Consider the following 16,911-nt stretch of genomic DNA (forward strand, 5'->3'; position numbering starts at 1 on the left):
CAGATGGCTTCAGCCGGAATTCAGGATTCCATGGAAGAATAACTGCTGTATAGACTCGGAAAAGAGAAGTCTTGAGACGCATCTCAGCTCATTTCATGAGGCTGGAATTACTGTCAACAGGGCTACATGACAATTAAAAAACTATAAATGCCCCTCATAAATACAGATTTAAGAATACTTAACAAAAAAAAATTGGCAATAAAATACAGCATGACAATATGGAGTTTATCCCAGAAATTCACAATTGGTTCAAAAATGCAAATCAAATCAATGTAATTGGCCATATTAGGAGCATAAAAGGAGGAAGTCATATTATGGTCAGTTCAGCAGAAAGAGGAAGCATTTATCCCAAACTGACCGTCATTCATTAAACAATCTCAGTGAAGAACAGACAGGAATTGCCTTAATCTGATGTTCAAGAAAAGCATCTGTGGAAAAAAAGCATTGCTAACACCATGTTTAATGGTAACGCCTCAATACTCTCACCCCATGGCTGGGGAGGGAAGAGTGTCCATTCACAGTGTGTCTGTCAAACTCTTGTATGGTTCAGGTAGTGCAGAAAGAAGGACAGAAAAAGACAGATGCAAAGAAGGAAGAGCAGGGGAGAGACTGAAACAAAGAGAGACAGATAAAAAAAGAAAAGGAACTTAAAAGCATCCTTATTGGGCCTGAGGAGATGGCTGAGTGGTTAAGCACCCGCTACTCAAGTCCTCAGGGTTCCAATCCACAGAGCTCATGTAAGCAGGGGTGCAGGCGAGGGCGGGCATAGCAGCCAGTCTGTAATTTCAGGCTTGGAAGAAGAAACTGGGGATCGCTAGGGAAAGCTACCTTATAAGGTTAGCCACATCAGTGAGCTCTGATTTTGACCTCGAGACCCTGCCCCAGTCAATTATGGCAAAGAACTGAGTAAGACGGGAGGAAACCTGGGCCCTCTGAACTAAGTATTACACACACACACCCCCTCACACACATGAGCACACATACATATACACAAGCAGACCACACACAGAAACACATGAAAAGAGTCGGGGGGAGTCTCTTTATTTTCAGAGCACATAATATTTTTTAGAAAAAGTCTTAAGAAACTCACTGGTAAGATGGGAAAGCTAGCATGTGACTTTATGAAGGTTTCAGGTTAAAAAAAAGCATTTCAAAATCAAGTCATGTCTACACATTAGCAACAAACAAATAGAACATTAAGTTTTGGCATTATTTACAACAACAACACAAGCTATAAGATATTGCAAATAATTTTAACAAAATAACTTTAACATCTATATAAAAAATGAGCAAACATTGCTGAAAGAAAAAATTTAAATACCTAAATAAAGAAGAGATGTTCTGTCCGTGGATTAAAACACACAATATTATAAAAATATCAATCTTCCCAAATTAACCTATCTATTCAATATTCAAGTTCTTATGAAAAACCCAAGCAGATTATTTTACAGAAATGACAAGGTCAGTGAAGATTCAAAGGACATCACATGATTTCAACATATAGTTTATTGTGTGGGGTGTGTGCATGTGCACATTTCATGTGTTCTGCACATATGGATCCATGAGTGTGCATGTAAAAGCAAGAGATCAACACCAACTGCCTTCCTCAATTTTTTGCCTCCATGTATGTTTTGAGACAGGGTCTCTCCCTGATCCTGGAGCATCACCAATGCAGCAAAAGTGGACAGTCAGCAAGCCTCAGAGATTCCCCCATCTACCTCCCCAACACTGAAATCACAAGTATGCACTCCCGTGCCTGACTTTCTACATGGGTACTGGTCCTTGTGATTACATGGGAAGCATTTTACTCACTAAATAAACTGTCTCTACAACCCCTCAAAATATACTGCGGAGCTGAAGCCGTAGGATGTAGGCACAGCACTAGAAGAGAAAGGAAGAAAGAAATACACCGTTTTAGAAACGGACCTGAAAACTATGTGGCCAATTACTTTCCAAAGAAGAAAATCAAAATCAATTCAACTTGAGTTGGAATAACTGGGTCTTTTTAGGGTGTTCCTGAGGAACATGCCAAAACAATTGGAAGAAAGGCAATAAATAATTCACATTTAAATAGAGAAAAACAATTCTCCATAAAATAGCCAAGTTTTGCATTGAAAGTGCTTCATTGGGAGCCAGTGAGGTACTCAGTGGGCAAAGGTTCTTGCCACCAAGCAGGAGGACCTGTGTTCGAGCCCAGGAACCCACATGGAAGGAAAGACTCAAATCTCACAAGTTGTCCTCTGACTACCACCTGTGTGCTATGGTACATGCATGCACACATACAAAATTAATAAACAAATGTAAAACAATCTAAAGAAAGTACTTCACATTACAGATAATCATGAAGGAAAAGATAGTAAACCTCAAAATATTCGTGAAATTTTTAAAAATAAATGAAGAAAAACAAGGAGATTTCTATAAAAGATAAATATCACAGCAGCCTAAAATTCTTCTTCCATCATTCTACATACCAGAAAACAATGGACAAATATTTATACATCTTTCATGGCGAAGCAGATTTTTCATGTGTAAAGCCATGGGAAGACTTTTTAAATATGCTCAAACTTAAAGAAATAAAAAGTATGTTCCATTGCTGAGAATATTTTCTTTACAGTTTAGTGGCAAGTAGCAAAATTATAACCAAGAGATCAAGATCAGTCTCTACTAGGCCATCAAGCTCCAGGCTTGCCTGGGCTATATGAGACCCTGTCTCAAAAAACCACACAAAACAAAATAAAAATATTCTGAAACATACAAAAGACACAAAAAATGTAACCCATAACGGGGGAAGTGGGTGAGAAGGAGACTTAGACTAACTCGAAATTAGGAATAAGGATTTTAAAATAATTACTTTAGGTTTGTTTGAAACTATAGACTGATTGTTAAAATGAGGGTTCCAACCGATAATGAAAATTCTATTAAAAAGTACTAAAAGAAATAGAACATATAAAATCAATATTTCAGTGGGTAGACTTTTAAAAACATTGTACATGGCAAGAAGAAAGAAGGTATCCATGAACTGAGAGACAGGTCAATATAATTCTCACTGAAGCACAGCTTGTTTTGCGTGCACGGGTGCTCACGTGTTTCTGTGGGTGACTGTGTGTATAAGTGGAGAGGGTGTGGAGTTGCTCGCACTCGTAAACATGTGGAAGCCAGAAGGCAACTTGAGTATCTTCCTCGGCCACTCTTCACCTCATGCTTGGAAACAGGGTTCCTCACAGGAGCTGGAGCTGACCCCCTCGATCCAGGGAGTTCCCGTCACTGCTTCCCCAGCACCGGCAACACAGACATACAGCGCCCCAACCAGCGTATCATTTGAGTGCTGGGATCAGTACTCAATCCATGGATCAATCGTCACGCCTGTGCAGCAAGCACTTTTTCAACCGAGCCATCTCTCCAGCCACCCTCCATTTTTTCCTCTGGAGGTAATATTAAATACCTTTGAGTCTCTGGATGAGAAGAAAGACTGGATAGGATGGCATCCAAATTCCTGTGATTCCCAACAACAGGCATAAAACCACATACCCCCAAAGCTCAGCAGATCTCAAGCAGAGTAAATACAAAGACAACCACACTCCAAGCATGAGAAACTATTAAATACCAAATACCAGGAAAGATTATATATATGCATTACACTGAAAGCTACACTGATTTCCTCTTAGAAATAATTAATGTTAAATGAGAAAAATCAACATTCAATAATTACAATGAAATTAAGGTAAAATCTTTAAGATAGCCATAACTCAAAGTAGTAGAAATTAAACAATACTTCCCCTGTACACCACAAAGAAAGATCTAGCGATAAAATTTCTAAATAATCTGAATGAGTGTTTGTAAAAATACAACACATGAGAGCTGGAGAGATGCCTCAGCAGCTCAGAGTACAGCTGCCCTTCCAGAAGACCCAGGTTCAGTTCCCAGCACCTACGTCAGGCAGCTCACAACCATCTGTAACTCTAGCTCCAGGGGATTGCTGCCCTCTTTTGGCTGCTGTGGACCTCAGGGGTACATATGGAACACAGACATACATGCAAGGAAAACATACATACATATAAATGACTAAAAAAGTTACAAAAGCATTTTTAAAACTACAGAACATCAAAACCTCTCAGATATGGCAAATGTGAAACTTAGAGGAAACTAGTCATTTATAATAGATAAATAGAAATCATTTTAATGTTAAAATCAATAGTCTAAGCATCCTCTCCAAATCTTAAGAAAGAGAGATAAAATTCAGCTCCAGGAAGTATTAAAAGATGAAAGCATAACCTTTATCCATCTCCTCTGGTTTTGATTTATTTTAGTTTGTCTGAACATTACGATAAAATTTCAAGATAAGGGCTTTAAGTAACTGGAAATGAAACTTCCTGAAACCGATCAATAGATGCAGATCCCAACAGCTGACACCGGGGTGAAAACCCCTGCAGTTAGGAATGAGCAGCAGTGTCTACTCTTTCATTGCTGTGCGCCAGACCTGCTTGAGGGTCTCAGACCAGAAAACACGGAGGGAAAACAGCAGTGAGTGGGTAGGAGGATCAGAAAGGAGTATCTGCCTGAAAAACCCAGGCAGGACCACAGATGTGCCTCCCAAGCCAGCCTGGCACTCTGAGTTGGGTCCCCAAAGCCCACACCAAGGCAAAAGGAGAGAAACGGCTCAATGGAACTGTTCTCCGATCTCTACACGTAAACCATGACACGTGAGCTCATATGTGCTCATCAAACACATACACAGGCAACAATACATTTTAAGTAAAAAACAAAGTCAACTGCCAACTACCATACAAATCATTGAACTGCATAAGATGTTCATAGTAGTTTCCTGTATACTGGCCCCACGTTGAAAACAAACCAAGAATTGATAAAATAGGACATTTGGAGAATAAAAAGAACTAGTATCTTTAACATTATGGATCAAGCTTGGTAACACTGTGCTGATGAGTGAAGCCAGACAGGAAAAGTGCTTACTCTTCCATCTTATTTGCATGTATACCTGAATTAGATGAATACATGAATGCTATTAAAACTGCATGAGGGGTATGCTGATCTGAAGAGACGGGCTATGATTTCCTGTTTTGTTGTTGTTTGTTTGCTTGCTTGTTTGTTTGTTTTGTCTTCATGGTGAACACAAGAGCATCACACATCGGCTAACACTGATGCAGCAGCACACTGGATCCCTGTAGTCACACCAGTCATCCACACGAAGTGTATTTTCCACTAAGTACTGTTACCACTAACAACACTGGGACAAAGCCTGACATTCCCCAAACCAACAAGACATCAAGTGTCAGTTAGAGAAGGTTGAGCAATCACCCTGAAAGACAAGTAGAAATAACAGAACTAGATAGGGCATACGCAAGTAGCCAAAAATAGATAGATAGATAGATGGATAGATAGATAGATAGATAGATAGATAGATAGATAGGGTTTGTTACCTCTAAATTAGCAATAACCAATGGTGTGCATCCAATAGCAGCAACAAAAATAAAAATCATAAAATACTTTCAAGGAGTATGAACAAAATGATTACCAGCCTGGAATTGTATACATAGAGAAAACGCATTTATGAGGATCTCTCATGTGCACAGTGAGAACTTTTCTCAGAAAGTTAAATAAATAAAGGAAAGACGCTGACACTTTTCAGATAAATACAAAATGGGAAAACTTGTCCCCAGTAGATTATCATTAAAGGAAACACAAAACTGTTATTACTTTTAAAATTCATTTCCAGGCTGGGAAGATGACTCAGTGGCTAAAGTGCTTGCCAAACAAGCATGAAGACTGGAGTTTGGACCCCCAGAATCCATGTAAATGCCAAGTGGGTGTTCTGGTCCACCTGTGACCCAGCCCTAGAAAGATGGAGATGGGGCTGGGGGTGGTTATACCATACAAATACTTTCCAAAGTCTGCATAGCTATATTATTTTGTGACAAAGTAAATTTTAACACAAAAAGAATCATGAAAGATTTTTAAAAAGCGCATTTCAAAAAATGGTGAAAGTTTCAATACACCTGAAAGAGATTGAATTCTAAATTTGCATATACCTACCTACTAACACCATCTCAGTATATAAATAGCAAATAGATCAAGAACAGGAAGGAATTAGACAAATCTATAATTATAGTAAAAAAAATAACTTCAGGGCTTCACTCTTGGTAATGATAGAGAAAGTGAACAAAATTTAATGACAGGATGGAGAGACAGCTCAGTGGTTAAGAGCGCTTGTTGCCCTTACAGAGGACCAGGGTTTGATTCCTAGTACCCATATAGCAGCTCACAACTGTGTGTAACTCCAGTTCTAGGGGATCTGAAACGATCTTCTGACCTTTTTGGGTACCAAGTAGGCATGTGATACACAGATATACGTGCAGACAAAATAATCATACGTATAAAATAAAATAATAATATTTTAAGTTTAAAATGCAGTGACAATATAGAAGGTTCAAACCAGACAAGTAATAAATCTAGGATATTTCACACAGAATACTGTACAAGTTGGTTTCACTACACAGAAATATGTATGTCTTTGGTCCTAAAATAAAATATTAAAAATAAAAAATAAATGATGCTGAACTGTGGAATTGGGTCTGGCAACAAAGTGCTTACTATACAAGAATAAAGGTCTGAATTTGATCCCAGCAATAGCATGGCTCCAGCTCCAGAGAGACAAAAGAACACCTGCTGCTTGCTGGCCAGTCAATTAAGCCAAATCAGTCTCAAGCTTAATGAAAGACCCTGTCTCAAAAACTAAGGTCTCAAAAACTAAGGAAGAGCCAGGCACTAGGGCACATAGTTTTAATTCTCACGCTTGAAAGCAGAAGTAGGTGGATCACTCTGAGTTTGAGGCTAACCTGATCTACAAAATGAGTTCTAGGTCAGTCAAGGCTATTTAGTGAGACCTTGTGTCTTAGTTAGGGTTTCTACAGCTCTGATGAAACACCATGGCCAAAAATCAAGTTGAAGAGGGAAGGGTTTATTTGGATTGCACTTCCACATCATAACCTTTCACTGGAGGAAGTCAGGACAGAAACTTAAAAGGGCCAAGAACCTGGACGCAGAGGCCCTGGAGGGGTGCTGCTTACTGGCTTGCCTTCACTGGCTTGCTCAGTCTGCTTTGTATAGAACCCAGGACCACCAGCCCAGGGATGGACATCCACCATGGCCTGGGCCCTCTCTCATTGATCAAACAATGTAAGACATTGAGAAAATGCCATACAACTGGATCTCTTGGAGGCAATTCCTTTTTGATGACTCTAGCTTGTGTTAAGTTGACACACAATCAACTCGTACACCCTGTTTCAAAATAAGAATAAAGTGGAGAGTGACTGGGAAAGATACCTGGCATCAACCTCTTGCCTCCACACTCACAGACACATGTGAGCATGTAGACACACATGAGCATTTACACATGCATACACCACACACACACACACACACACACACACACACACACACACACACACGAACATGTACATACAAAATTAATATATTATAGAATACAAAATATCCTGTCTGACCAGAGAAGAATGAAGGTATAGCTTATCCTTATCAATTATCGATAGGTCAAAGAACAAACCACTCAAGAGCTTAGAAATTAGCCCAGAAGATTTTCCCTGAGCAACGACGATGAGAAAGGGCAGGAATCACAGCATAATCTCACAAAAGATCTTTGACAAAAGCCAAACCCCTTTGTGATTAAAATGATGAATACAGGAACAGAAAGACTATATCTTAGTGAAATTAAGGACACTTAAGACAGATCTATAGCCAACACTATACAGAAGGGGGAATGGGGAATGTTTCCTCCAAGCCCAGAAATGAAACACAACTGTCTATCTTCTCTCTTATCATAGTGCTTAAAAACTCAGCCAGAGTGATAGGCAAGAGGAAGAAATAGGCACAAAGGGGAGATTAAGAAGTTAAATTATTCTGTTTACTGATACTATGAGGCCCCTCTTAAAAGGCCTAATGAACTCCCCCACACACACATACACACACATCTGCTATATACTTTCATCAGTTACAAGGTACAAAAGTCAACATTTTAAAACATCAGTAGCTTTATACACCAACAAAACTCCTGGAAAAAGAGATTGGTTAAACAGTCCTTACCATAGTAGCTTCAAAAACTAAAATAAAATTCAAAGGAATAAACTTGACCAATGATTCGACAGTTCCCTACAAAGAAAACCATAAAGCATGAAGAAAGACATTTGAAAAATGGAAAGAGCTCCCATACCTATGGATCAGGAAAATAGTCTGTAAACAACCATATTATCAAAAGTGATACACAAAACACAACACAATCTCCATCAAAGTTCAGTGATATTCTTCACAGATCCAGAAAAAAAAAAAAAAACTAAAATTCATATGGAAACGCAAAGACCTATGAAAACAGCCAAAGCAGTCCCAAGCAAAGGGAGCAATACAGGTGGTACCCCAGCACTGATGTCAAAGCACGCTACAGATCCATAGTAACAAAAACAACACAGCAATGGCACAAAAACAGTGGAGTAGAAGACACAGAATTTAACCCAAATGACTCTAATCACTTCATCCTAGAAAAAGATACTGAAAACATACAACGTTTAAAAAAGAAACTTCTTTAACAAGCAATGCTGGGGAAAGTGAGTATCCACATGTAGAAGACAGAAACTGGATCCTGACTTCTCATCAGTCCGAAATCAACTAAAGCTTTAATGTAAGACGAATCATTGGAATCTTCATAGGAAAACATTTTAAGCATTGGGCATAAACAGCAACTGTGGTGATTTGAATAGAAATGGCCCCCAGAGGCTCATATATTTGAATGTTTGTTCATCAGGGGAATGGTGATACTTGACAGGGACTAGGCAGTATGGCCTTGTTGGAGTAGGTGTGGCCTTGGAGAAAGTATGTCACTGAGAGAGGGCTTTGAGGTTTCAAATGGTCAAGCTAGTCCCAGTGTCTGTCTCTCCTCGTGATGCCTACTGATCTGGATGTAGAACTCTCAGCCGCTGTGTCTGCCTGCCTGCTGACACACTTCCTGCTGCGACAATGGACTAAACCTCTGAACTGTTAGCCAGCCTCAATTAAATGTTTTCCATTATAAGAGTTACTGTGGTCATGGTGTCTCTTCATGGCAATAGAACATCAACTAAGACAATACATTTTAATAAAACTATAATACATTGGTAAATAAAACAAGACTTGCCATTGTAAGCATGTATATCATTGTCACACTGAAAGCCCTCTGTACAATTAATATGACTGATGTTAAATTATACATTAAAAGAATCCATAAAAGTCTTGTGGATTAGAAAGGAAATATATTTTTTCTATAATTGCATGATACATAAAAGAGTGTCTCATGAAATTATTACAATAAATACATAGTCCTAATGAGAGTATTAGCATAACTGAACTAAGAAGCTGTTTATCATCATCTATTAAAATTGGGTACACATGTGCCTCTTACTCAGCAGGCTCATTCATAGGGATATATTTCATATTAAAGACATCAAGAAATGCTCAGAGTAGCATTATTTCAACAACCAAAAATTAGGAACAACCCAAACATCTAGAAGATATGAAAATTGTGGTACATAAATTTTATGGACCATTTGTATCAATGAAAGTAAACAGACAACAGTTAACCTCAACACACAGACACACGCATGTGTACACAGAGAGACACACACACACAAGTAGTGAATGCTTCCACTTTTACAAAATGCAAAGTCAGGCAAAACTAACCTCTGATATCAAAAGAGGGGAGGCCATCACTAAAGGAACACATAGTGGGAAGGGATCCACATACACTCATTTGTGGTTTCATGTAGATGTACAATTGCACCAACAAGACAATCTTTTGTTTTTTCCAGACAGGGTTTCTCTGCGTAGCTTTGGAGCCTATCCTGGCACTCGCTCTGGAGACCAGGCTGGCCTCGAACTCACAGAGATCTGCCTGCCTCTGCCTCCCAAGTGCTGGGATTAAAGGCGTGTGCCACCAATGCCCAGCCCTCCAATAAGACAATCTTAAGAGATTTTAATTCTGCGGGTACAAAATCAAGATAGTTGAAGAGAATAAAGAGCCTAAAGATGGGGAAAGCACAACAGAAAGGCCTGGCTCAACCTTATACACACAACTCAAAAATCCAAGTGCACTAACATGGTTTAGATGTCCAATAATCAAGTCCAAGCTTAGCCTTATGTACACCAACCATTCTCTCAGTTCTGCCTAGAAATGTGACCATATACTGCACCCATGTCCCATAGTTAGCCGATAACTAAATGACAATGGTGGCGTTCTTTGCTACAAAGCCTAAGTCACTTACCATTTGGTACACTGTAACAAAACAATCATTGTGTAATTTCTCTTTTGTTTTATTTCATTTTATTTGTATGGGTGTTTTGCCTGAACATCTAGCTATATACCACACGTGCTCCTGGTGCCCACAGAGACCAAGAAGAGAGTGCCAGATCCCCTGGAACTGAAGTTATATGTGGTTGTGAGCTGTCATGTGGGTGCTGGGATATGAAACCAAGTCCTCCGGAAGAGCCGCCAGTGCTCTTAACTTCTGAGCCATCTCTCCAGCTTCTGTAATTTTTATAATAAAAGGTGGGGAACAGCTGGGGACGTGGAGAGCTCATTCAGTAAAGTTCTTGCTGCATAAGCCTGGGGAGCCGAGTTTAGATCCCCTGCAGCATGTAAAATGTCAGGCATGGCTACATGTGTCTGTGACCCCGGCGCCGAGAGGTAGAAATAGAAAGATATGACAGGATTTCTGGGCAGCCAATCTACCAGTGGCATCCAGGTTCAGTGAAAAAGCCCAATTTAGACAATAAGGATTGGGAGAAGAGTACATCTAACGCTGATGTCTGGCCTCCATACATGCAAACCCAGGCACTCACAGGCACACACCACACACACACATTACAAATAAAAACAGGTTAGGGAACTTCTGCCTACGAAGTGTAGCACTTACTCATCAAAGAAACTTCTCTTTTCAACAGATGGTCCTGTCACGGAATTGGTCAAACTACAGAGAAGAAGTGATCACTCGGGGCCTCGCTTCAACCAAGACATCTATAATACGACCCTTGAACATAAGGCTCAAGGAACATTTCAGAAGAGGGAGAATGGAGGCTTGTCAGAGACAGAGGACTCAAAATCTGCTGTGAGATAGTGTCTCCTAGAAATGCCAGGGAAGCTACACCTCAACAACAGGGCTGCCTAAACAATGCCTAAAGACAGGAATGAGGAGGCCAGCAGACTAACAAGGAAGGGGGAATGTCAAGGTACAAAGCTGCAAGAACAACATCCAACAGACAGCTGGTGCCAGACACACAGTAATACAGAGGCTAAATGATGCCTTTCCCCCATGGCTTGCTGTTCCCCTCAAGGTCTATCAGAGTGGGAATTTATTCTAAGAGAGCGGCTTATCAGTGAGGATGGTGCCTGGCTACAAGTAGCACTTGGTACTCAGCAGTGAACAGAGGGAAACCTAACAATTGACTACAAAGACAGATTGACAAGTGATGTCCCTAGTCAACTACTTCTTCATCATTCAAGAGAACAAGAAAGGATTGCTCTGGTCTTAACATGCAAATGATGAACCGATTATAGACGTATGCGCTGGTTGGTCCTTGCTAGAGGCTTCGGCTACCCCATAAGTGGAAACGACAGTCAGCGTTTGAGACCGTGGGATGCTCTAGACAGTAAGTCTCATGGAAACCTACATAGGGAACCCCTTTGCTGTTGGAAAACAACCCCAACTCCTTCACAGGCATAGCCAGCCTTCCACTAGCCTCCTCACTCCACTGTCTAGCTGCCTTGTAATCTTCCAGTTCCTAAATGCCACCAAGCAGTGTCTGTTGCATCCACCTCACCAACCCTGAAGTTCTTTCCAACTTAAACTCATGTTTACATACTCAAGTTTCTCTCATGTCTAGTTATGTACTTGTTACTGTCTCAGTTGTCAGCTAAAGTTTAACTCACTGGAGAACTTCCCTTAACAAAAAATGCCTCTCTCCCAAACTTGTCTATGACCAGGATAAGCTGGGAGCCCTACCCTGATCCCCACGGATCTCTTGGCTCTATGTTAGCGCTAGTAGCCCTAGAAAGCAGTCTCTGAATATTTGCCCCACAACTATTTTGCAAGCTCCAAGATGCTAATGACTACAACCTGCTTTGCTTTCCTCATTGGTGCACAGAAAAATGCCTGGCCAACAACAGACACCCCATAAATATTTGCTGAATACAATGAATTTCCACATCTAGAAAGCCCGTGAATATTTGCTGAATAAAATGGATTTCTGTATCTAGGTTGTATTCAATTTAATGAGGTCTGCTTTTGTGTTGGTTCCCATATCAAAACAAACAAACAAACAAACAAACAAAAAGCAGTGCCTGGAACAGTCATCTCATCAAATGTTTATCATATAAGTAAATCTCGATGGTATCCATCACCCATTCAAGCACCAGAGGGGTTTGACACTTATGTAGGGACCTGACTAAAAAGGGTCAAATATTTCAGCCATTTCACTTCTTACTTATTGACATGCCAAGTATTTGCTGGTTTTTTACATTCAAATTATTCATCCAGCAACAATGAAACACTCTCTACTATCAATACAAAATATCAATAAGGAGACTTTAGAGAACTCTCTGTCCACCTTCCCTGCATTAATATTGCTGCCACTTGTTATCCTAGTACATATACCGCTTGGGATCCGCCTTCCACAGTGAAAAGCATATGTGTAATGCTGTTGAGGGGAAGTATGTGTGGACATCAAAAACTCCATTTGTCACTGGGATGTTTCTCATACTTTATGATATATAAGCCGCAACCTAGAACCTTCTCTCCATCAGTCTTTCTGTCTTTCTGTCTTTTTTCATGAGTTTCTTGGTAGATACCTGTCACTATTTTTTTTAAATAAGGATTCACCCACTATGTGGCCCAGACTGGCCTTGAACTTCAGAGATTTTTACTTCTGCCTGCAGGGTGCTGAGGTCATAAGAGTGGGCTGCCTTGGCCGACTGTGTCATTGCATTTAAAGTTACTGTTTCATTGTTGTGATGGAACTCTTCTGGTAACACTGGAAATATGGCCAAGCTTCTTACAAGAACAGAATTAGACAGCTGGGGCTTCCGCTAAATGACAGCGAATCTGCAACCTTGCTCCTGTCACTTGTGGTTTTGCCATAATTAATCTTAGCAGTGAGCAAGATGCAGCCCTTTGAATAGCAACTGAGACAGGGACCGAGGCAATCTGCTATGATGTCATAAATATTTTAATTGGTATGAATAAGGTGGATTTTTTCTTTTCTTTTTTTTTTCTTGTTTTCCTTTGGGTTGATTTTTTGTTTTGTTTTGTTTTGTTTTGAAATGTGTTCTCCTGGAGTTCATGATGGTTTCAAACCTGATAAGCAGTCAAGACTGACTTTGAACCTCTGATCTTCCTTCTTCCACTTCCCAGTGGCTGGGATTACCACATGCTTGCACCACCACACAACTGCTGATTATCTTAAGAGATGGGAGCTTGTTATGTTGCCTCAAATGGTCCCCAAATTCCCAGGCTCGATTTTCCTGCCTTGGCCTCCCCTATAGCCTGGCTACTGTTGCTGGCTAATTGCCTTCTTTTTAAATCCAGTGTCAGAAAGGACTCATGACCATGTCTAACCATGTCTAACAGTCTAGCATGGTCTTTTTAACACAGGGCGAGGCACGGGAGGCACGGGTGAGATGAACACGGGCCACCACAGAGCTCTTGTCTTCTTACCTGTGTACTGCAGCCCCCTGTACTCGCTTATTGCCCCAGGAGGCTTTAGGTTGGGCCAGTAGTGGAAAAGCATCTGCACCGCTGGGGGTTTCACCTGTGAAGGCCCATATGCAATCACATACAAAAGGTCCTGTGAGAGGAAGGAACACATACTGACTCTGCAACATCAAATAAAAATAAAGATCAAGCACCCAATGGCACCAAAGCAGAAGAAACTCTAACAGAGAGTTTAAGGCGGGCCATTTCCCAGGATCCCATCCCCAGGTGTACTTCACAGATTAAATTATGTTAGCACAACAGCTTCATCATTTATTCATGGGCCTGTTTATACGTCCTGCAAATGATGCCCCCAAGGAGAGTTCAAAAGTGAACTGTCCATTATTCCTCTAATGAGATTCAAATCAAAAAGAGATTTTTTACAACAGTGTATGCCCACATACCAAACATTGAGTTAAAAAAATGTTTCCCTAATCACATTTCTTAACAATTCATAGCTGCTATTTAAAAAAAAAAAAGAAAAGGAAAATTCTCAAGCAATTTCAAATTAAAAGCACATTTGCCATGCAATACAGTTGCCTAATTCAATGAATTAGACCCATTCAACTATTCTGACAAGACACCCAAGTTTCATTTCTGTTCTAAGTGGTAATTTTACCAGTAAAAATAAAGTACAGGTTTACCACATCAAAATAACAAGACAGGTATAAATTTGATCAAAACAAGTCATAATATGTAATTGTTACAATTTATATAAATCAGGTTAGTGAATATGAATCAATCTTAATCCAAAACTTACTTTCCAGACTTCTTGCTTATATTTCATGAGACATTCCAATAATTGACAATGATACACTGTAAGGAAGAAAGTATAATTTATAATGAAATGTAAATACCAGAAAATTACCCTTGGAGATATAATAATAAATCACTTCAGCATTCATTTTCACTTTAATCATTAAATAAGAAAGTATTTATCACACTTTTAGAAATTGTATCAGCCCTTAGCTTTAGCAAGCTTTCTTTCAAAGCCATTCAGAAGTACTTTGCAAATTGAACTAACAAAAGAAATACTATAAGTCTCTAGTAATTTACACTTATATAATATAGACTTGGCCTGATGCAACTAAGAACTACGTGGGAGGGGAAATCCTCACCAAATGAAGTCACAAACTCCCATTTCTGAGAGAACTCATTCTTTGTCAGACACTCCACACACATTACCTCACAAACACCAGGCTGCAGTTAGGAAACTGACGACGACTTTCCTATCATGCCCAAGGTTGAAAAAATACCAACAACACTTGAATTGGACTGAAACAGCAATTTTACCACTTGTTCAACAGTCCTGTTCTCTCATGGTAAAGAAAGAGCATACCTCAGGAGCCCCCAGCAGATTTCCCTGGCTGGGACTGAGTCCCAGTTATAGGTTTGTATTTTGGTTTTTCATTTAAGTAAAATGTTCTTATTTATCCTTTGAGAATTTTATACAGTGTATTTTGATCCTATTCACCCCTACTGAGCCATCTCTCCACCACAATGGGCTTGACCTTCTGTGAGTTGATGAATACAGTAGTCCTGTCATGTCCAGAACACAGTTTCAAGCCAGTCCTCCCTGGCCCATGGCTCCTACACTCTTTCCTGTGCCTCTTCCATGGTGGTCCCTGAGCCTTGGGAGGCAGGGAAGAGGATATAGATGCTCATTTGTAGCTGAGCATTCCACTGACACTTGTTCTCTGCACGTTGACCAGTTGTGAATCTCTACATTACCCACTATACACACACACACACATACACACACACACACACACACACACACACACACACACACACACACACACACACACACCAAAAACCTGGTGTCTAAGAGCTGCTCTGATCTATAGGTATAGAACTGTGAATTTTTAGGGTAATATGACCCTATGTCCATTTAGCAAAAGGATAGTAGTAGATTCATGCCTGGGTCCTGGGAGTTCCCTAACCATTTATTGTTATTAGCCTGCTTTACAGTACCAGGCATCCATTTCCTCCTGTGTCTTGGGCCTTAAACTCAGTCTAAACACAGCAGGTTCCCTCCATAATATTTGCGCCATGGGCATATCCTGCTCGTTATTGTAGTTCACGGGGTTCATAGCTGTTTAAAGCCGTTGGTTATTTTTAACCCCAGCAGCCTACAATAGCACCCTCTGGTACTATACTACAAAAGCTAACCATAGAGGGAATGCCATTGTCAGTATCAACCCGATTTCTTCATTTCCTGTGACCAAAGCGTGTGGTGTCTTTGCAACGGGGTCTTTTACAGGCGACCAGTTAAAGCTGCACAATAGCAAGCTTCTTAGGTTTGCCTGTGTTCCCTTGCAAGGGACAACATCCATCCGTGATAGATCAGTGCTCGGTTCTTTCCATAAACTACCCTCCAGTTCCATCCTAACACTGAAGTTTATGCATTGGTGGCCTCTGTGTCGTCATTCAGATCCCATGGACACGTTTCATCTGAATTTTCCCTGACTCCAGGAGCATTTGGCACTTCCCTCTATTTTTAAAATCTCTCCCCTTGTGGCTTCATGACACCATATGACCCTTTTCTTTCTGTCACCTGTGGTAGACAACGCTGTTGGTGTTCCACGGCTGACCAAAGTGCCCTTCTTCCCAGACACCTGCCAATACTCAGCCTTTCTCAGACTTTACTGGAGCTAGAAGTGACTATGGGGCATTTTTGATGGCAGAATCTGCTGGGGAGGTTCCAAGGTGTGTGTGTGTGTGTGTGTGTGTGTGTGTGTGTGTGTGTGTGTGTGTGTGTTTCCTCTGACCTTTTAGGACTCTCTGCTCCTTTCCTTTCTGTTTTGATACAGGGTTCTCACACTGTGTAAGCTGGCCTGGAACTCACTGTGTAAGCCCACACTGACCTCAAACACGTGTCTCTCACTACACACAGTCTCTAATGACTTGGACTAGCCTGTTTCAGATGTGATTTTTGTGAGGATATAACCTCCACTGTGGCAGTGGCTACTGTGCAAACTTGAGGGAAGTCTCCGAGAAACAGGATGTTGCCTCAGCTCCTGATATCATGGGCTATAGTTAGGACTTCCCATTAAGCAAACCATGAATATGCTTGTAGTTTAAAGTGTCCATAATTAGCTACATAAACACA

The 16,911-nt window shown here is 40.4% G+C and overlaps 1 protein-coding gene across 3 annotated transcripts in view; it reads right to left on the bottom strand.

The window, feature by feature from the left end:
* Nucleotides 1-16,911, bottom strand: part of Unc79 (unc-79 homolog, NALCN channel complex subunit) — a 176,913-nt gene that overhangs the window by 141,955 nt on the left and 18,047 nt on the right. For all 3 annotated transcript variants that reach the window (XM_027419181.2, XM_027419180.2, XM_035445739.1), the window contains exons 3-4: nt 14,560-14,615; nt 13,764-13,893 (exon numbers count right to left, since the gene is read on the bottom strand). In XM_027419181.2, coding sequence (XP_027274982.1) covers nt 13,764-13,893; nt 14,560-14,615 — 186 coding nt within the window. The remainder of the gene's footprint in view (nt 1-13,763; nt 13,894-14,559; nt 14,616-16,911) is intronic.

The sequence above is a fragment of the Cricetulus griseus genome, chromosome 5 (genome assembly GCF_003668045.3).
Source record: "Cricetulus griseus strain 17A/GY chromosome 5, alternate assembly CriGri-PICRH-1.0, whole genome shotgun sequence".
Taxonomy (NCBI): Eukaryota; Metazoa; Chordata; class Mammalia; order Rodentia; family Cricetidae; genus Cricetulus; species Cricetulus griseus.